Source organism: Haliotis rubra, unplaced genomic scaffold (genome assembly GCF_003918875.1).
Source record: "Haliotis rubra isolate DU_JTF1 unplaced genomic scaffold, ASM391887v1 Scf957, whole genome shotgun sequence".
Taxonomy (NCBI): domain Eukaryota; kingdom Metazoa; phylum Mollusca; class Gastropoda; order Lepetellida; family Haliotidae; genus Haliotis; species Haliotis rubra.
The window spans coordinates 246,459-269,016 of NW_025767698.1; the positions used below are offsets into that span (position 1 = coordinate 246,459).

The window sequence follows — 22,558 nt, forward strand, 5'->3', positions numbered from 1 at the left end:
TGTAAAAGAGTATGATACCCGAAAACCATAGAAACGCATCGTAGTATATAAGTGGCATGAACACCCGAAGATCGACAGGACTGGATATTATTTGTAAATTGTTATGACGTGCCGTGTACCTCCCCAGTATAATTGCCCTAAAGGATTATCTTATCTTAGCTGATATCTCCATCCCATAGCCCGACCCCAGGTTTTGCTTTTGAGACGACCCCTCCTATCTGTTTCTTTTTATAGTGACAGTGAGACTGCATGGTAGCTACATCCTTAATAGTTTCGGCATAAAAGTTATTATTTTTTACGTCAGCTATCGTTTATAATGAATCTACGTCTAATTTCAAATTGGGCATTTAAAAAGTGTCCTTTGTAATACAATATCGTCGCACACTAATTTGCATAAAGCCATGGTCTGTTCCAAATAAGTCTTTTTGGTATTAGAAAAAACCGCATTGCTCATTTCTGCACTAATTTCTTATCAGTAAAGTCCTTTTTCTCCGTTTCCTATCTCTCTACCACTGAGACTGTAGTGAGGCCGAACTTAGTTTAACAGATATTTCACACTTTCACATATCAACTACATAAATTGTACAGATAAATGAGAAAATACATATTTTTTCTATTTCCGACAGTACTTTAGTTAGTACCGATTAACTTTGTGAGCGGTCTACTAGTATCGAGTACACATTAAGAAGTTAAGTATTTAACGTGTTACAACATTGACACCGGTCTCCCCTACTTCTGTGACATGCTAGACTTAAAACAAATAGTCAGTGTTGAACATATCGACAACTTTTACCATAATTTCGTTCCCATTTTCACGTTCAATATACTGCAATAAATCGTATTACCATGCTAAGGGAAGTAACTCCTCAGCTATTTTACGCAATCTTCTCCACTCGCCCCTTTCCTCAACTTCCACCGTCACCGTCTCGACGATTCCATTCGTGACCAACTCGTGTTATTCCGGGACAAGCCGTCTCCTTGGAGGTTACGGAAAGGGGCGAGTGGTGACGAATGGGGACAAGCGAGTCTTCTTGGAGGTCACGGAAAGGGACGAGTAGTTACGAATGGTCGGAAAGGCGCGAGAAATGGCGAATGCTATAAATAGTAACAACTTCCTGTTGGGGATTTCCAAAAGTCAATATCGAAACTAAAGTTTAAACCTTGTGTCAAGTTTTGATTTTGGAATGAACACTTGTTTAATCTGGTGCTGCGATTAAGAATTTCCTAATTACAGGTAAGGTGATGGAGTTGTTATTACACTGAATCAGTTTTTGAAACGCTGACCACGATAGATGTGCTGTTAGTGTTCAGCTAATTAGTGAAAGTCATTGATATGTTGAATTTGATTGTTTTCTGTTTTTCATTGTTTGTATTCCATTAAGTATTAAGAAATTTTATACCTTTAAAGTTTATTCGAAAGAAAATCTATTTCATATGACATTTTAGAATGTCTTACAGTCCCTGAATTATAAATATATATCAGTGTGCAAGGTATCCAAAGTGTGTGTAACTCAAGATATATAAAAACATAAAATCCGCAACATATACATAAGATTTAACTATAAGTAAGATATATGAGAACTGGTTGATTGATTCTGAACTCCACAGGTAAATAATTGTGTAATATTGAAAGTGAAAGTCATAAAGGTATGTACCCAAAAACTTAATTCTGTCTATTGAAACAAATGAATTGTTGTATGTGACATGTCAGTGAGGTAAGCAGGGGTCTCAGACATTATGTATAGCATCCTAAGGAGATGTTGCACTAAATTAACAATTTCATTAAGTCTTAAGAGACGACTAACAGGATTGGGGTGGTCAGGCTCACCAGAGACCATATAATAGATTATATGGTCTCTGGGCTCACTGACTTGGTTGAACATGTCATAGTATCCCAATTATGTACATCAGTGCTCATGATGCTGAGCACTGGATTGTCTGGTCTAGACTTGATTATTTCCAGACCGCCACCATATATCTGGAATATTGCCAAGTGTGTGCGGCATTAAACAACAAACCAACCAACCATTCAATCATTAAGATCAGGGTGCCGTTGTACGAACCAACGTTGCCCTGTGACTGTGGTAAGTCTATCGTAAGGTATGGGAGTTACAATCACCTTAGTGTTAAGACTGATTTGTATAATGCCTCCAATATCTTTTCTTCTGATTTGATAACAGTTTATATGCATTCTGGATGAAGATATACAGGCATATCAGCAGAGGTTCACATCCGATGAACTTGAATTCTCTTCTGTCAATCAGCTTCAAGGCTTCAAAATTCTTGATATTGTGCAAGTAAACATTCAGACAGACAGACAGATATCAGGGGCGTAGATACCATTATTAAAAAAAAGCCCAAGCTTACACATGATTTTGAAAATGAAACTTGGGCAAGCCCTTTAATCTAGACATAAAGCTATCTAAGTATAAAGCTTTGCAACCAATCAGGCATACACGAATAAAAAGTGGCTTGCTACACACCTGGATGTGATGGTGTATTTCAAAAAGGAATATAATTAGGGAGTTCAAATGAAAAAAAGAAAGCCACTGCAATTTATTGTTGTGTATGTTTTGACAATTTGGTTATTTCTGTGTGTCATGCCATAGTCCCATGAAATCCTTTGTTCCTGCCAGTATTAATCTTTTAAATCATTCCTAGTGTTTGTCTTAACTTGTTATATGTGTCATATGTGTGTTATTTATTGTATGAAAATAATTTAATCAGTTTATCAATGTTTGAGCTCTGTACTCTACACAAGTCATGTTTCATTTTTAACTGGCAACTTGATTTGCTCAAGAACCAACTCACCTCCATTTTGATTAGGCGGTCAAAGTGTATTTGCACATTCTGCAACATGTCAGGTGATATACACCTGTAGAATGGGATAGGATATTAGCAGGGATTATTTTATAGATATTTCTTTCAACTTCTGAGTATTTTATTTACATTGGTTATTGATAGTTGTCTGTCAGGGTAATCAATACATATTTACTCCTTTACATTTTGGTCTAGACGTTTTGCTGTTATCACTAAACATACATGTTTGAATGCAAGCAGCTTCAAATTAATGGGGTAATATGTTGTAGTTTGTGTACCAGGGGTGAAAATAACCCACTGCCCGACATCCCAGTCCAGTGTTTTTTTTCTGTCGGGCAAGCAATTTCCAATTTTAATTATGTTGTTTATTATTTATATAATCAACAAGAAAATATCAACGTTTTCTTTCGTTTATTGACCAGTTTGTATTTTGTTTGGGTGATAAAATAATTCACAGTTTACCTTTCTTAGTTCCTAGATATTGAACAGGTACTTTATTATTGTTCTTAAAACTGATATACTGTGTATTGTTTGACACTGTCAATACAGTTGTGGTCATCATAATGTTGTATCAATATATTTTACTGGTACAGTGGAAAAATTACCAGGGCATGTGATTTTACATGTGCCACTGTACCAGAGTACACTTACAATTTCACAGTTATTTCCACCCCTGTGTACGTTAACAAATTACCAGTTTATCTGGAGGTCTGAATTTACAAGCATTATATGGAGTTCAAATTTGAACTTAAATGATAAAATATGTGAAGAATATATATGCTGGCCTGCTAATAAAAGAAACAGGCATTAATTGTACAATTAATAGGATGCTCTGTTTAATAACTTTCAAACAGCTTTCCATTTCCTGCCTAGAATGGGTCAACAATCTGGTCATTAGGGGTGATGATGAACTAAATGATCAGGCTTGGTGACTTGTGCCTTCTTGTACAGAGTGATCTTAGCACTGTGATGATCATACTCTTGCACACCTTTAAGGATGTCATTGCAGTAAGATCACTTTGTGTAAGTGGGGAATATACTGGTGTATCATTGCTGGTGGGGAATTTACTGATGTATCTTTGCTGGTGTATCATTGCTCGGGGGTTATTGCTGGAGATCATTGCCGGTGGATTATTGCTGGTGGGGAATTTACTGATGTATCATTGCTGGTGTATCATTGTTGGGGGATCATTGCTGGTGGATTATTGCTTGTGGGGAATTTACTGATGTATCATTGCTCAGGGTTTATTGCTGGGGATCATTGCCGGTGGATTATTGCTTGTGGGGAATTTACTGATGTATCATTGCTCAGGGTTTATTGCTGGGGATCATTGCCGGTGGATTATTGCTTGTGGGGAATTTACTGATGTATAATTGCTGGTGTATCATTGCTCGGGGGTTATAGCTGGGGATCATTGCTGGTGGATTATTGCTGGTGGGGAATTTACTGATGAATCATTGCTGGTGTATCATTGTTGGGGGATCATTGCCGGTGGATTATTGCTTGTGGGGAATTTACTGATGTATTATTGCTGGTGTATCATTGCTCGGGGGTTACTGCTGGGGATCATTGCTGGTGGATTATTGCTGGTGGGGAATTTACTGATGAATCATTGCTGGTGTATCATTGTTGGGGGATCATTGCCGGTGGATTATTGCTTGTGGGGAATTTACTGATGTATTATTGCTGGTGTATCATTGCTCGGGGGTTACTGCTGGGGATCATTGCTGGTGGGTTATTGCTGGTGGGGAATTTACTGATGTATCATTGCTGGTGTATCATTGTTGGGGGATCATTGCTGGTGGATTATTGCTGGTGTATCATTGCTGATGTATCATTACTGGTGGATCATTACTGGTGGATCATTGCTGTAGCTATCAATCACAGGATAGTCTCGCCCACACTCAATTGTATACACACAGCTGTCATACAGTGGAATATTGTTGACTGGTGTTAAACAGCAAACAAAATATATTTAGCAACCTGGTCTGTTAAAGCACATCTGTGACATTCTCTGTTGTTTGAGTACCAGTACTTGTCCAGAGTGGCCAGCTGAGAGTGTCCTTTGTACTGTACCCAATACAGCACCACTCCTTACAATGCACATTGAATCACTATTTCTTAAACAAATGGGCCTTTGTGTCTATGGAGCTCATTTGCTTTCAAGGAATTGAGAGTAACTTTGGTAAGACAATGTGGAGGAATGTTACATAATATTAGGGGTGTCCAAGAGTGAGTACGAAGTTTCATTTCTCTATTCCTGTTCAGACCAGGATGTTTATTAGCATCTGAAGGAGGGAGGACATCCTCCTCATCTTCATCGGTTATCTTGATGACAGATTTCCTACACATCAGAATGATACAGCTTAGTCGGAGGTTCATTATCAGGAAAGTAGATATTTGTCTGTGGAATGATATAATCGCAGAAAATGTTAACGATGTTTGGGGAATTGTTGACAAATACTCTAGAATGGTCCACAGGAGAGATGATATACATGGTATCATTGTCAGTTCTCAGATGACTGTGGGTGAGTATAACTGCTTGGTTATACCAAAACAGATGAAAGTGTCTTATAACATACAGTTTGCGAAATAGTTTCCAAATTTTCTATGCCTGAAAGTTACTAGCCCACAAAATAATTCACTAGTCCGAAACTTGAATGTAGACACGGGTTTCATCATTAAGCTGCTAATATGATGAACAGTTTTATCAGGCCATAATCTTAAATGATTTAGAAGTGAATTATAACCTAACAAGTCGGAGAGAGTGATATATTTACAAAATGACCCCATGAAAATTCACTAGCTTGTCTAGCCAGTGACTGCAGATTTACTGGCCTGACTGGATTTTTTACTAGCCTCAGGCTAGCGGGCCAGTGGCTATTTCGCATACTGGTAACATAGTGTGAGTGATTATGATTTTATGCTGCAGTGCCAGTAGTCAGAAATATTATGGCAGGGGACACCAGAAATGAGCATAATTATCAGAGGTTCAGATAAGCTGCTTATCTGCTTAACTTAAGCAAATATTTATGTGAAAACTCCTATAAAGTCTACCTCATACAAGTATGCTTGAATTTTTGTAAATACTCATGCGTTCACACAAAAAATGTCAAATCTTAGCTTGCATACCTGTGGATAGATAAAATAACAGGTATTTTGAGAGGTTCTATTTTAACACATGAATGTGACAACTTGCAGTCTTTCTTATCGTTTCTCATATTACAGAACAAATATAAATAACAAACATCTATACCAACATTTAAACTGTATTATATTTGTACAATTATTTGAAAATGGCAAAATACCCAATTGAGTTTGAGTGAGGTGAGTACAATTTATTTGGTTATTCAAAGAAAAATTAGGATACCCAATTGAGATGAACACAAGCGAGTACATAAATCAATGACTCAAAAAGTTATCCGTAGCTCTGTGTTATATGACATGAAGTAACCTGACGTAATGGGGATGAGGATGGGGATGGGGTATGACATCCATGATAACCTCCAGGGTATGCGTTCTGATAAATGTCCACTTGTAGAGATTTATTGGAACGTATACCCTGGAGATCATCGAGGATGTGGGTAGGGTTAGAGAGTCATAAATTTGATTTTTGATTTATTTGAAGAAAGAGAGTGTACTATGTTATGTAAGTACAGTCAAATCCCGATGAGTCGAATCGCTGGGGACCAAGTAGTAAATTCGACTTATCCATGTATTCGAGACATAGGTATGTCTATGAGGGTAGAAAAAAAGATGATCCAGTCCTAATTCCTCCGCCTAAGCATTTGTTTATCTAATGATTACCATATCACTTATCAGTTCCAGTATGATTAGCACAGACAGTGATTTCCGTAAAATTACTAATCTGCCTTTTGAACTCACCCGTCAATGGCGGAAAGGTGTGAGCCGCGCTGGTTTGTTAATTGGATCAGGTTGCTACACCAATCAACTTCTCATTGACTGACTTCGGCTTATGTATACAAGATTGCTGTTGTTTGAATCTTATGGGACCAAATTTCCTTTTCGAGTCATCGTGTGTATTTATGAGACGAATTCGTGTAACCGGTATTCAAATGATCACAACTATAACAGGGAATGGTCGGGACCGACAGGTACTTCGAGTTATGCATAATATTCGAGACACCGGCATTCGACTCATCGGGATTTGACTGTATATCCTCAGATTTATATCCATAGCCTGAATATTGTTGACATGAGTGTTATACAACAAACAAACGAACAAATGTGTCAGTCTATAGAAATCGCTGGCCGCGTCATACCAAAAGATGTTAAAATATGGTACTTATTGGCCTGGCACTTGACGTTAATGGGTACAACTAGGACTGGCCCTAGATTTTCGAAGCTCTTTTAGCGCTAAGGCAGTCGTAAGTTAATGTTAATGTGTGGCACTTACGACTCTCTTAGCGCTAAGAGAGCTTCGAAAATCTAGACACTGGTCGGCTCGGAGTCAGTATAATGTGTCTGAGTGAGGTATTCATGCTTAACTGTGGCATGGAATCTCAGTGGGCTAGCACTATAAAACCAGCTTAAGTCTGGGCTAGTACAAGCAGCCACACATACACATTCATGCACATCATCATATGAGCGAAATATTCGTAAGTGTGACGTTAAACCCCATTTCAGATCAGATCAGTGTGTAAAAGTAGCAGTAATTCATCATATTTACAAGACATACCCTTCACAATGTATATGTGATAAGAAACATGATAAAAAAGTATACACTTCACGGACAGAAGACATAATTAAACATGATTTTGAAATGATTTTTTGTTTGATACAGCAATTATCAAAGAGGGTTAAGCTTCTAGCTGTGTCATTTGGTTCATCAATTGTGGGATGGTTTTGTCTGGTGCCATGGGCATTTTTAGCATTTTATACGGACAAATATATAAAAAAAGACAATGCAAGTCTATAAATATTTGGCGAGTCTAGATAACTCTTAAAGTCTCTTGTCTCCCATTTATCATATTTTTTAAAGATGTTTGCAGAAATGTGAATCAAATTTCCCCAGGGGTAAATTATCCCAAAACTCTCTTTTCTTGTTGAAACTGGCAAATAGTCTACACAACTATCAGCATTTTCTGTACATCATTACAAGTCAATAAGGATACTTATAACATATTATGATTTGTATAACACTTTTATGTGCCATCTGCAGTACATTATCATACATGTTGTATGTACCTATCTACATCATGATATAACAATAACCTCACTTGAAATATGCCATGCTGCCATGCTCCACAATGCTGTTATGTAGTTTTATACATGTCACGTTATATGTATATTTTGTTATACATAAAAATGGGAAATAAAAGCCTTAAATTTGAAAAACAAAAACTGTATATCAGGGCTCCAGACTTTTTATTTTATCATCAGGAGTACATACTCCTTATTTGTTCAATATAGGAGTACCTGAAAACCTTAAAGGATACATTTAGAGTACTGAATGGAACTTAATGGAGTATTATTTAACCTTGTGTTTCGTTTCATATATGCACTACAACATTGGTATTCGTGTGTAAACAGGTCAATGAACAATAAAACAATACTTTTTCAGTTAAATACATATGTAAGTGATTGTAAGACCATACACCATTTGCTGTAGTGCATATCTGATACGTTTTCTAAATTATTTCCTACCCTATCGTGCTTATTTTTTATCCGTACATACGCTGATACAGCCCTTACCTGGAGCCCTGGTATATTCTGTAAAATATGGTTATTTTTTAGACTAGATGTTAGTCAATAGAGAATACTACAGAGGTCTCATAAGATATGAATTATACGAAACTCGTGACCTTCCCACAGAAAGGTCACAAGTTTCGTATAATTCGTATCTTATGAGATTGAGTGTGGTATTTTATTTATTACCCACGTCTTACATACAATAAATTGACAAAATAGCATATTTTTGTTATTTTCATGGTTTCAAACTGAAACCGGTTTCATAAAAAGGTTGCAGAAGAATTTTGTTCTGTAGTACACTTTTTGCATGACATCACACTGTAATGACGTCACTACTCCTTGCTCGTCTGCCCCCTTGGTAACCGATGTCATGATGCATGTCAGTTGTCATTGCCTTGTACAGCCTCCTACATGAAACTACTCCGTAGCACCCCGTTTCTTGGTTTGCAGTTGCTTCACTCGGCTAACGTCACTGGTGGAAACATTGCGTTTATGTTTTTCGACGGATATACTGTCTCAGTCCGACCAACAACTAAACAGCGACACGGTAACGTTCGCAATGTTTACATTCCCACAATGCATATAAGTTGTAGAATGAATGAATTCACGTGTTTGTTATGAATGAAAAAGTAGTTCCGACACAACGTGACCTAATTGAGAGGTCATCGGTTATCCAATCAAATCGTTAGAATCTCAGGTCAAGTCGTTACGACACAGGTCAACGCGATACGACACTCGTGTGACATACGCGATCAGTATGCAACTACCCATATGTTGACCACGTGGGTAATAAATGGCGTCATGTGTTGTAGCTGTTGTATTGAATGTTGTACTAAATTCCCTCAGAAACTATGGGGAGTCATCTTCCTCATTGTTACTTTCAGGTTGCTGGTGAATCTCAGCGTTACCTGCTACAATGTACCACCAGTCCTGTAAGTCTGATCGCCCTCATGACAGACTGTACAGCAAGATCCGTTCCTGCTTCGTTGAGAATGTGGACCCCCGTCCGCTTCGGTTCTACATCGAGGCCTTGACGCCAGCTGATGAGGTAAGAAACCTTTATGTAGTCATGGAAACCACAGTGGCTGAGTGGGTTAGATGACTGACTTTGTGTGTTGGCGAGTAGGTGTCTACAGTATTAAACTGTTAACCATAGCGATTACTCTTGTCAGTATCGGTGAAAGTGTGTCGGTGTACGGAGCCGGATGTAGCTAGGGACGCTGGGGTATATTAAATGGCGCATGATCCAAACATGATGTGTTGTGTCATTGGTGCGAAGGAGAGTGAATTACCTGGGTGCTAACTTGGTGTCAGAAGTGTGAATGTTTGTCCACATCAGCCAAGGAAGATAACTGTGGGTTATTTTTGGTACGGGTCAGTGAGAAAACTTTATTAACAAAGAAACTTTGTGACGGTCTTGGTGACCTTGACAAGTTTTCCTGTGCCGACTATGATGGAGGGGGTGGACGAGAGAGAAGCTCTCATGACCTTTGTGACTGATAACAGTGGTACAAGCCTAAACGTAACTGTACATATGACGGTACATCTAATGATGCCATTGCACAATGGGTAAACATTCCCATGCGTATCGCCACACTTTCACCGATACTGCACTGACTAATCCGTATGGTTAACAACACAATACATGGGGGTAGTGCAGACTGTATATCTTTTTTAAGATACCAAATTTAATTCTTACTGACTTTTAATCTAAGTCAGAAACAAAAAAGATGATGTCAGTGACCTAAATTAACAATCTTTATTCAGGGCTAACTGACACTGCCTGTGCCCCTGAGTTAAGAACGATGTTTACATTCAAGTTAAATATCTTCTCTTTGTTGTTTGACCAGTGAAGATCCGGATTAGAATTTGTCTTCAGCAACCCATGCTTGTCATAAGAGGCAACTAACAGGATCGGAGGGTCAGAGTCTCTGACTTGGTTGACACGTCATCGTATCCCAATTGCATAAATGGATGCTTATGCTGTTGGTTCCAGATGTTGATGAATAATTTGTCATTTTCAGATTGCATAGTTACTTGTACAAAATTATGTATTTTCAGGAACGTATTCTGGAAGCATACAATAACAATGGACGATCTGAAGCAGCATCTCTGATGCTGAGGTTGCTTATACAACGTCCTGACTGGGTGGAAGATCTCTTGAAGGCGCTGCGGATTCCCGTCATAAATCTCGGTCATGTGGCTGATGAGATAGAGAGGAGGAGGTGTTAGTATATTTGCGTCTCTCTGCTGTACATATTGAAAAGGATATACAGTTGAACACCATTGTGTCAAACTCTGATGACTCGATATCTCGGTTGTCTCGATATAACGTCTCAGTCCCAGCAAAATCCATCATAATTTATCATTATTCAAGCTCTTTAACTTGATACGGATGTCTTGAAATTTCGGATATCTTGATATAATTTCATGGTTCCAACAAGCAAAATTACCCTTTTTTAACTCGATATTTGCAAAGAAACTCGATATTCGCCTACCTTTCATGGGCAAGTATCCCTTTGACCTGAGGATGTTTTCACACATTTACACTCGGTGCGACATGAATCAAAGGGATGCGGTAGTGTAAACTAATTAGGGCTAACTGAGTGGAAGGTGTCACTTGTTTGTTATTTAATTAGGATTAATTAAAACGAATTAATTATAGGAAGTACTCACTGTTACGACTAAACACTACTGATAACGGATTATAGTTTCAAATCAAAACATACTGAGAATTCAATGAGGGTTTTGTGTAATCACGTCATTAGCATGTGATTGTCGAGTTGTTACTAAATGATATGCAGGGCTCCAGATAAGGGCCGTATCGGCGTATGTACGGATAAAAAATATGCGTGATACAGTAGGAAATAATTTAGAAAACATAGCAGATACGCACCACTGCAATGGTGTATGGTCTTAGAATCATTTACAGACATATTTATCTGAAATATTATTGTTTAACTACCTGTTTACACAAGACTAGCAATGTTGTAGTGCATATATATATATATGAAACAAAACACAAGATTACTGATAAGCCATTAACTTCCATTCAGTACTCTACATGTACTCTTAAGGTTTTCCCAGTACTGATGTATTGAAAAATAAGGAGTACATACTCCTGATGTTGAAAACTTATCTGGAGCCCTGGATATGTGATGATATGACCTGGTCGGATGTCTCAAGTTTGGATAACTCAATATTTTTTCTTGGTCCCATGAATATCGAGACAATGGTGCGCACTTATATACAAACATAAGACTTAGTACAGTAAGAATATAATAAAGTGCCCTTCCATGTAAAGTTATCAGAGATGGTAAAAACATATACAAGCAGGCATTTATACATATTTAAAAGCGATAGTTTGTCCATTTAAATATGCTTTCAATGTTGTAGTATTTATATTAAGAAAGTAAGTTTGGGCGTTATGAAAGAACTTGTGTTTAAAAAGGACACATAATATTTTGTAGTTTGACAATGTTAAATGTTGGACACTTTAGTTGTAACATTTGTAATAAGAGCTACTCTAAAATCATCACATCAAGGACACTGTAATTAAACATGCTCATTGTCTTCAATAAATTCATTACAGTTAAAGCAAACTCTATCATCAACATTTAAATTTGTATATCTGCCCCTTTCTATTCTTAAGTTGCAGTACCACATGTACATTTGACAAAGGCCAAACAGTAATTTCCGGTGCATAAAAGTGCTAACATAACTTTCACAACAAGAATAATCTTTAAAAGATTTTATATCATTTTCATATCTTTCCATAAACATTCTGCCAATGTTTAACATAGCTTGTAATCTTTGTACTATTGAGTGAGTGAGTTGGATTTTACGCTGCTTTTAGCAATATTCCAGCAATATCACAGTGGGAACATCAGAAATGGGCTACAAAATTGTATCCATATGGGGAATCAAACCCGGGTCTTCAGCATGATGAGCGAATGCTTTAAGCACAAAGCAACTCCACCACCACAATAAATTGATGTAGAAAGGATAACTGCATAATTATAGTTTTCCACAGACAACACTGTCTTCAAAATACTAATTTATTTCATTTGTGCAATGGTCCATTATGTTTAGCACTATCTATGTGTACTAACCAGCCATTTCAACACATTACCAGGTGAGGTGTTTACATAAGCAAATTTTGCTTCTTATCAATCCAGATTTCTTTTGACATAAAAATATGTTTAAACTAAATGGATTTGGCTGGTCAAGCATGGTGACTAGGTTGCTTGCATGTCATTGTAACTGTCATTTCAACAACTTCCATCCAGAACTAGATGTCCCCTCAGTTACATACGTCAGTCATTTACCAGTTGACATTCTCATCACAGGAAGTCATGTTGGTCTATGACGGTCATTTTAACAATTTTCATCCAGAACTCTGGATTTGAGGATAATTTTAAGTTCTTAATAACAACTCCTGTTCATTTTGATATTGAATTAAATTGTCAGATGCAGTTCTCATGTTTGCCTTGCATTTGTTTTAGGTGAACAATTGACAAGCCTTTGCATGTGTTTGTGATAGGAACCAATTGAGGGACAGGATATGCTCATCTTTCATGAATACAGTGTAGCATCTCTTTCACATAGCGATTCATGAACACGTGCACATTATATTGTCAGAATTATACAGTTAAATTATTTTTTAATTGTATAGTGAGGTGAGGTGAATTTGGGTTTAACATCGTGCTTGATAATATTTCGCTCATATGACGACATGCATGCGTGTGTATGTGCGGCTGCTTGTACTAGCCCGGACATAAGCTGGTTTTATAGTGCTAACCCACTGAGATACCATGCCACAGTGAAGCATGAATACCCCACTCAGACACATTATACTGACTCCGAGCCGACCAGTCCTTGTTGTACCCATTAATGTCGAGTGCCAGGCAGGGACCAACAAATACCATAATTTTATTTTATTGAATAGTATTGTTGCTTTTTCTAGCATACAATGAGTAAACAAGTGACAGTGTGTATGACATGTTTTTGTCCCCCAGGTGAGGTACTGATGGTGATGGACATTGATTGTGAGGAGGAGCCCATGGATGTAGATGGAGAAGAGCCCAAAACCTCAAATGAGATGTTCGACATATTTAAGGACATTGTCAACACAATCTTCAAGGAGTATGTTGCAACACCATACCAGCTACAGCAAGCTCTGAAACTTTTTGGACAGGTATTGTGACATGTATTTAAAGTTTTTATTAACAATATAAGATAATTTGTTTGGTATAAAAAAATGGTAAATTATGCGAACATTTATTCTTACCAGATTGGTATATTTGATATGGAATATATATTTGTTACAAATATGGATGAATGCATTTATTTTCTGATGGTATGTAATTGTAAATGTAAACTGTAAATTTATCATAGATGAATGCATCCACATATTCATGGTGTATAAAGGAAACATTTATCATGGAAAAATGCATTCACATTATGGTGGTATGTAAATGATACATTTACTATGAATGAATGCATTCACATTATGATGGTTTACAAATGATACAGGTATGGTAGAATGCATTCATTGTGTATTCTGGTGGTATGCAAATGATATATTTACCATGGTTAAATACATTCATGTAATGATGGTATGTAAATGAAACATTTATCATGGATAAATGCATTGACATTATAGTGATATGTAAATAATATATTTACCATGGTTAAATGCATTCATGTTCTGATGGTATGTAAATGATATATTATACCATTGATGAATGCATTCATGTAATGATGGTATGTTTATGATATATTTACCATGGATGAATGCATTCACATTCTGATGTATGTGAATGATGCATTTACCATGGATACATAAATGCATTTATATTCTGATTGTTTGTAAATGATATATTTACCATGGATAAATGCAATCATATTATGATGGTATGTATATGATACATTTGTCATGGATAAATGCATTCATGTAGTGATGGTATGTAAATCTTTTATTTACCATGGATGAATGCATTCACTTCTGATGGTATGCAAACGATATATAAAATTTATCGTGGATGAATGCATTCACTTCTGATGGTATGCAAATGATATATTTATCGTGGATGTTTTCATCTTCTGGACAGCACTGTTGTTGTCATATTCAGAAACTTGAGGTCTAAATGATGTCGAACTGAAAATGACATCATGAGGAAAAGTGTTTCAGTTATAAATCACATGATACATAGTGCTTCAGAATAGACACAGATTTTCCACAATAGTGTAAATATCTAAATGCCACATACATGCCTGGCTGTCTACTGGAATAATGCCACATAGTACTATTATCATTTATGTCTTTTTCCTGTATTAAGATAGGCTAAACAAACTACCGGTGTAAGATTTTTGTCCAAGAATTTTATGCGCTTGTGTATATAAACCAACTTCATATTGATCTTCTGTAACCCATGCTTGTCGTAAGGTGCAACTAACAGAATACGGTGGTCAGGCTCACGAACTTGGTTAGTGCATGTCATAGTTTCCGATTTGTGTAGACCATGATGCTTATGATGGCCATCATGGGATTGTCTGATCCAGAATTGATGACGTTTAGGCCACCAGCATATTGCTGGAGTATTGCTGAGTGGTCATAAACCAACAAACAAACAGAAAAGTTTTTCCAGGTTAAAGTCCAGATCCAACAGATCCAGTGTCTTGAGACAGATTCCACTGTATCGAAGGTTTATACTCAGAAAAATATAACCAGCTCACATTTTAATAACAGAAAAGAACTAATTAAAATTCATAATTATAAGGTAAACATTCCCTGTGGATTATGGTAGCCTTATTCCTGTGGATACACAGAACGGATACAGAAAATCAAGAAATTTTAACACTAAGTCATAACTATTCCTAGTGGTATACCTAATCTACCCTGAGTTATCTCCCTTGATCCTGACATCACTATTGTTCTAGAACCCTTCATAATATTTCTGTATGGTCCAAGATTTCAATTCTTCATTACATAGGTCAGTTACAAATCGCATTCCATTTAATGTTCAATCGTATTGCTGTTTGCATTATATTAGCTATATTTTCATCGTATTTAGGGTTTTGAAGTTTTCCGCCCTTTTTTGATTGACAAGTATGGCGCAGAGCAAATGCCTCCAATGTCAGAAATTCATGGCAGATGTTGATCCCCACTCTCTGTGTGCTTCCTGTTATAAAGGCTTACCTTGCTCAATTTCGGATCGATGCTTATTGTGTCAGGACATGTCTGAGGAAGATTGGATGTTGATGGACAAATCTTGTTCCTTAGTTAGGAAGTGTAAACAGATCCAGTTTCTTGAGACAGATTCCACTGTATCGAAGGTTTATACTCAGAAAAATATAACCATCTCACAGGTTAAGAACAGAAAGGAACAAATTAAAATTCATTTCTGGTTTGCAGTTGAGCGATGTCCTGTTCCGAAGTAGAAGTTTTGGTTGCCTCGAACTCAGCTTCCAAGTCAAGAGTATCAGGTCACTTTACAACCTGCGCAGATTGCACCAGGGGGAGCACTGTGTGATGCTCTTTCTCAGGGTATCCTCAACACAGCAACACAACAGAGAATCCAGAAGGAGGCTGCTAGACGAGGGGTGAAGGTCAGGAATTTGTCTCTGAAACTTACAATATCGGAAGACGATTTCTCTGAATGTGAACATTTTCTGGACTACAGTGGTAAGATTCCATTATCCTTCTACAGAGTTAGTAAGTATGGTTTTACGCCGGCTTTTAGCAGTATTCCAGCAATATCATGGCAGGGGACACGAGAAATGAGCTTCAGACATTGTAAACATGTGGGGAATCGAACCCAGGCCTTTGGCGTAACGAGGGAACGCTTTAACCACTGGGTTTACCCCAGTGCCCCTCCACAGAGTGAGTGAGCCAGTAAATGAGATGGTTTATGCCACTCTCAGCAATATTTCAGCTGTATCACATTAGGGTAAACCAGAAATGGGCATGGTACCCAGTAGGGCTGGGACAGGTAACCCGGATACCCGTAACCCGGATACCCAGGACAATACCTTGACCTGTTATGATCATGTGTCTAATAGATTAAACTATGTAATATACTCATTCAAAGAAATATGGGGACACTCATTTACTTTTTGATAAGTTAAGAACGCCTATTGAAATCAAAGCACAACTAATGTTATACGATATTTTAGCTTTTATTCCATGAATATGACAGTTCTGTTAGAATCATGAGATGTATAGCACAACAATATTGAACCGAATGACAAGGGGTCAGTTTGCAAAGTCACATGGTCAATTGCAGATCAGTAGTGCATGTGTCCACCCTGTTTCTGACACACTCTGCACATCTAGCTCTCATCCCCCTCACTAATGTCCTCAATGATGGCTGTGGTATTGCTTGCCACTCTTGGTCCAGAAATCTGAACAGTTGGTCAGTGTGTACTGGCGGAGGATGATTCTGAGGGATACGCCTATTGAGGATGTCCTAAACGTGCTGTATGGGAGCAAGGTCTGGAGAATATGCTTTCCACTGCATCCTCACAACACCTCTTTGATTAAGGAAGTCTGTAACCAGACATGCCCGATGTGGCCTGGCGTTGTCGTCTTGGAACATCGATTGCGGTCCAATGACGTTTAATGACAGAAGGACAAGTGGACCAAGAATCTCATCTCTGTACCGTAAACCAGTTAGGTTGCCACGAATACAGTACAGAGGAGTCCTGTGTTGAAGACTGAATGCACCCCACACCATGACGGATCCTCCACCAAACCGGTCACATTCACTAACGTTCACTGAAAGCGTTCTCCTCGCCTTGTGAACTCCCGCGCACGACCATCATGAAACTGCACATTGTATCAGGACTCATCGGAAAACAACACCCTTGACCACTGTTGACGATTCCATTGCTAATGAACCCGATATCATGCTTCCCGTGCAGTTCTGTGATGAGGACATAACGATTGTCTGACAGCTGGACGTCTGTTATGGATGCCAGCAGCACGTAAACGGTTACGAATGGTCTGGGAGCTGATGTTGACATTCGTGGCATTTCTCAACTGCAGGCGAAGAGCATTTGCTGTGACGAATCTCTGCTGCAGAGCTGACGAAATGACATAACGGTCATCAGCATGCACCTTCCTTAACGGGAGCGGTCCTGCACCTTCCCTGTCTTCTGAAACCTTTCAAAAAGTCGATGAATCACAGGGAGGGATTTCTGAAGATGTCAAGCAACCTTATGAATCGAAACGCCATCCTGAAGCCACCCAAACGCCCTTGCTCGATCAAATTCACTTAACGGTTGTCGCATTGTGCACTGACAAAATCATCAATGACACAGTTGGAAAGTGCCCAACTTCTTACACCCATCCACACTAATGATTCATCGAGATCATGTGTTCATTTGGATCGCATTTGTGTTCTTTGTTCCCATCCAGACTAAGGATTATGATCTCTACAGTAAACATTTTTGGCATCATTTATGAAATTTTCCTGTTTATTTTGGTTAATGCAGAAAAAATAAAGAAAAAACATGCAGTTCTTGGGGTGTTTTTTGCAAATTGCAAATTGCACAGGATGACTGGTATGTTAGGAACATAAATTTCTTGTCGTCTTTAAAATAAATTCAATTGTGGCTTGGAACGAGCATGTAATGTTCATGAAATGTAACAGACAAGACCAACCTTGTGAAAAATATTGTTAATGCAAAAAGTGTTCCAGAATTGTTTGTGTTCGATTATGACTGACTGACTGAGTTTGGTTTTACGCCGCTTTTAGCAATATTCCAGCAACATGATCGATTGCTTGGTCGTTTAGTCACTGCGACCAATCTTCGATTGTTTCAATTAATGGGACTACCACTAATGTGAACACTACCAAAATGACAGGTGTTCCCATATTTCTTTGAATGAGTATATGTTATTCTTTCATGATTTAAAGGTTTTATTGATTTTGAGGATTTAGACATAATTACAGTCACTTCTTTTGAATATAATACATGGTTAAGATACTGAAAAACTCCAAATTTTAGCCTCCGAGGTGAACAATATACTGCCATTTGTTACAATTTTGATGTCAGCAGGGGTGGAAATAACCCATTGCCTGAAGTCTGAGTCCAGTGGGGTTTTTTGTCGGGCAAGCAAATTTGTATATCACACTGTACCGGTGTCCAGTTGACTTTCGAATGTTAATTATGTTGTTTATTTAATAAATCAACAAGAAAACGGCCGGTATAGTGGACAAATTAACTTTTGTTGTAGAATTTATTTTATTCACACAATTTACAAATTTAGGACTTTATTCATGATCTGCTTCTATATGATGTTCAGGACGCTGTTTTGTTAATAATCCATGCATAAACATGTCCCCACTCACCAATGGAATACATTCATTTCATTCAGACATTTTTTGGCATTTTTGCTCAAAGTTGATCAATAATTGATCAATATTTAGTTAATAATTATCGATAATAATTATCGATCAATCTCTGTGATCTATATCAATAACCAGCCGTACAATGTTATAGAAATAACTTTGTATTTTAGCTGATGGCTTACCAAAAGGAGTAGTTTTTTTCGTGTCATTCACTGTTGAAACTAATATCTTAATGGTTACAAATTTGTTTACTTTTCTTTTTTCTCAGATTTGCCATCTCCAAGCAATTATGTGACAGCCCTTACAAGTCCTGTCGACGCATTTGGTGAAGAACAACAATTGAATGCTCAGATGGTTCTTGACAATCTACCTCCCTCGTATCAGAAGTTTCTTGAGGGAGTAATCGGTCTAACCTATGACACCTCAGAACTGCAAACTAAAGTCATGTCATTATTGACAAAGCCGTTATGTCATATGATAAAGGAAAGCATGGATCGCCTTCATGCATTCTTTAGCATTTATGAAAGTGTACAGAAGGATTTGACTAAAATTGGGTTGAATATTTTGATAAGGTCCTTCATGACAAAGGAGAGAAATGTTGACACAGTGCAGTTGAAGCAAGGAGACAAATGGCAGGTGGTATGGAGTGATGACGAGAAGGAGTTTGCCCTCAGTCAGAAGATTGAAGCAGACCTGTTAGATCCTAGATTGTCCAATCCACCTGAAACCTTGATATCCCAAGGGTGGTTAACCTTGACCTCTGGAGAAGGTCACGTGTACTGCATCCCTGGGTCAGTGCGAAGGGCGTATCTGCTTTGTTACTTCCTTCCTCGCATGGTTGACAAGCTGCCATTGACCCTGTTCTTGGACCCAAACTTTACACTTGAATCTTCTGTTGATTTCAGTCTGGTCACATTTGTTGGCATCTTTCTGGCCTATACAGTGTGTTATAGTGGACCATTGCCATGGTTACCTCGTTTACCCACCTCACTTCTGTACTTCCCTGATGTTGCCCTGTTCCTGTCTTCTGTTAGGGCCAGTGAAACATCTACAGAAGTCAAAGACAGTCTAAAAATTGTCCTGCAGCAGTTCGAGTTTGAATCTTTCCTCGCTCACCACAAGTCGTCTGATGTGGACAGGCACTGGAGGACATGGAAAACGGTTGCAGCAAACTTTGGCCTTCAAAAGATTGAGTTGGTCAACAAGTCCAATCTTGACAGCAAGACTTTTGAAGAGGGTATGCTGGTTTTGAAGGAGACACTGCATGTTGGAAAGCGTAATGTTATATCTCTTTCTTCCAAAACATCTGATTATAACTTCCAGCTTGCTTTCAGATGTGTGGCTCTCCTTGACCTCCTACAACCCATGGAACGTCGAGATATTTCGTCAGTCTGGAGAGCAGATAGTGCTAATACTGTTGTGGCACGTAGTGGGGAATTGCAATTAGGGCAATTAGGGGCATCGCTAAAGGCTATAGGGGACTTGCTAGGGGGAACCTTTTTGGATAGCATGCAATCTGAAGAGGGGACAGCGGTAGAGTCTATTGGAAAATTGGATGAGGGGAAAACTGTAGACGAAAGTGATCCAATGCCAACAAGTCATGAACCTTTGATCCAGCAATATTCAGGCTCTTCTGAAAAAGATTCCATTCTTGAGTCAGCTGGTTGCCTTCCTTTGGATGCAGGTCTTACCAAATGTTTCACCTCCACAAGAGCATCGGACTGGTCGTTTAAGATGGATATGTCAAACACATCTCTGGACAAGGAGCAGGTATCACTGCTGTGTACATTCCTGCCTCAGTTTGATCATATCACCAGTTACATCTTTGACAACTCAGGTCTAGACACATGCAGGGTAAAGCAAATTATAACAGCACTGAACCCAGCCATAGTGAGGGGCCTGTCATTATTAGGCTGCTCATTAAATCTAGATGAAGGAGAAATAGGCTTGTTGAGATTTCATTACATGGAATCGTTGGATTTAGAAAGTACAGGCTTGACAGATAGCATGATGCCTGTTCTTGTCAAGGAAATAGGAAACATGGGCAAATTGAAGGCTTTCAATGTTGGCAGCAACAAAATTTCACCAAGTGGATTTGCAATACTTTCATCAGCTCTCATAACCAAATCACATTTGAAAGCACTCAGAATTCACAACATCAATTTGGGTGATGTTGGAGGATCCATTCTTGGTCAGCTGGTGTTTGCTCTGAAGCACCTCGAGATCCTTAGCATCTGGGGGTGCAACATAGGGGACGAAGGTGTCCGCATCCTCTCAGAGCAGCTTCCAGTTCACGGGTCTCTGAAGAGACTGTCAATGCGGAGCAACAACATGACAAGCAGTTCGTCACCTGAGCTGTGCAAGAAGCTGTCCGCCTGCAGGAACATACAGTTTTTCGACTGCAGCAGCACAAGTGGAGACACTGAGAATCTCCCTGAGAATCTCCTGATCCTGTTCCAATCTTCATCTGCATGGGACCATGTCAGTTTATGGGACTTTGACCTCGGTCAAATACCATTATTCAACAATCCGTCTGATGTCCAAAATCTGTCCAACGTTACTTTTCTCTGTCTGCAGAAGAATAGCATGTCCGATGACAAGATAAAGCAGCTATCAACATGCCTGTTTTTCTTCAGATTCATACAGCATCTGAATTTGAGGGAGAACATGGTAGGGGATGAGGGGGCGGAGGCTCTGGTCAGGGCCCTAGAGAACAAGGAACATCTGGAGGAACTGTTGCTGGACTGGAACATCTTTAGTCTAGTGGGAGGCAGGGCTTTGGTTCAGCTTGCTCTGGAGCTGGACAGCCTCAAGTCATGTGACCTGTCTTATAGCTTTCAGTTAGCTCCCCCAGAAAAACGAAGTTTGGCCCAGATGGTAGGAAATCCAGTTCCAGAGGAAGATGGAGATTTGTTCGTGGCACAGAGAGGCCAGCTTGTGTTAAAGATATAGTGTGGAGCAAAGAAACACATCTGTAAGATCGGTTGGTTGGTTTGTTGTTTAATGCTGCACTCTTCAATATTCCAGCTGTCTGTAAATAATTGAGTCTGGACCAGACAATCCATTGATCAACAGCATGAGCATTGATCTATGGAATTGGGATACGAAGACGTGTTTTGTCAACCAAGTCAGCGAGCCTGACCACCCGATCCTGTTAGTCGCCTCTTGCATGGGTTGCTGAAGACCAATTCAAACCCAGATCTTCATGGGTTTCCTTTGTATAAAACAGAGAAAACCTATCTGATGTAGGTGCATCACTTCAGTCTTTCTCCCACATAAAGCTGACGTGCTGTGATATATCTAAAATACTGTTCCAAGCAGTGCCAAACCCATTTCATTCAATCACTCAGCATTTGAAGGAGAGTGAATGAGTGAATAATGTATGCTGACTCAGCAGTATTTCAGCTTTATGATTGAGTCACACAAATATTCAAGTCTGAATCACTTTTTAAAAACATCACGAGCAAACTGGGTAAAATGGAACACATAATACGCTAAGTCACAGCGGCTGATGGAGATATTTGGTTGTATTAGGCAGGAAAGGGTTCACTCTTGTTTCTTTGGAGTAGCAATACCAGACTCTTTAGAAAAGTGTTTGGGAAATGATCACTCTTGTTTCTTGCCAGTTTGATATCTGTTTGATATGGCAATGCAAGTCTTTTATTGG

At 38.6% G+C, this 22,558-nt stretch overlaps 2 protein-coding genes across 3 annotated transcripts; both read left to right on the forward strand.

The window, feature by feature from the left end:
* The first annotated feature begins 1,133 nt into the window (after positions 1–1,133).
* LOC124265025 lies at positions 1,134–16,142 on the forward strand. Of its 2 annotated transcripts, XM_046699806.1 has the most exons (5): positions 1,134–1,234; positions 9,418–9,581; positions 10,595–10,760; positions 13,552–13,730; positions 15,951–16,142. In XM_046699806.1, the coding sequence occupies exons 2-5, from the start codon at positions 9,450–9,452 to the stop codon at positions 16,140–16,142; spliced, it is 669 nt and encodes a 222-aa protein (XP_046555762.1). In that variant the 5' UTR covers positions 1,134–1,234; positions 9,418–9,449. The 2 variants fall into 2 exon arrangements, with proteins under 2 accessions (XP_046555762.1, XP_046555763.1); XM_046699807.1 differs by lacking the exons at positions 1,134–1,234; positions 9,418–9,581 and adding an exon at positions 9,786–10,055.
* Positions 16,109–21,967, forward strand: LOC124265024. The gene is made up of 2 exons (XM_046699805.1): positions 16,109–16,220; positions 19,160–21,967. The coding sequence occupies exon 2, from the start codon at positions 19,243–19,245 to the stop codon at positions 21,841–21,843; it is 2,601 nt and encodes an 866-aa protein (XP_046555761.1). The 5' UTR covers positions 16,109–16,220; positions 19,160–19,242; the 3' UTR covers positions 21,844–21,967.
* Positions 21,968–22,558: the final 591 nt, after the last annotated feature.

What these genes read in the sequence shown, in the direction of transcription:
- LOC124265025 (XM_046699806.1), top strand. Translation starts at nt 9,450, where the DNA reads ATGTACCACCAGTCCTGTAAGTCTGATCGCCCTCATGACAGACTGTAC. An exon ending in CCTTGACGCCAGCTGATGAG is followed by an intron (nt 9,582 to 10,594) that starts GTAAGAAACCTT and finishes ATGTATTTTCAG; the next exon opens with GAACGTATTCTGGAAGCATA. An exon ending in TGAGATAGAGAGGAGGAGGT is followed by an intron (nt 10,761 to 13,551) that starts GTTAGTATATTT and finishes TTTGTCCCCCAG; the next exon opens with GTGAGGTACTGATGGTGATG.
- LOC124265024 (XM_046699805.1), top strand. Translation starts at nt 19,243, where the DNA reads ATGGTTCTTGACAATCTACCTCCCTCGTATCAGAAGTTTCTTGAGGGA.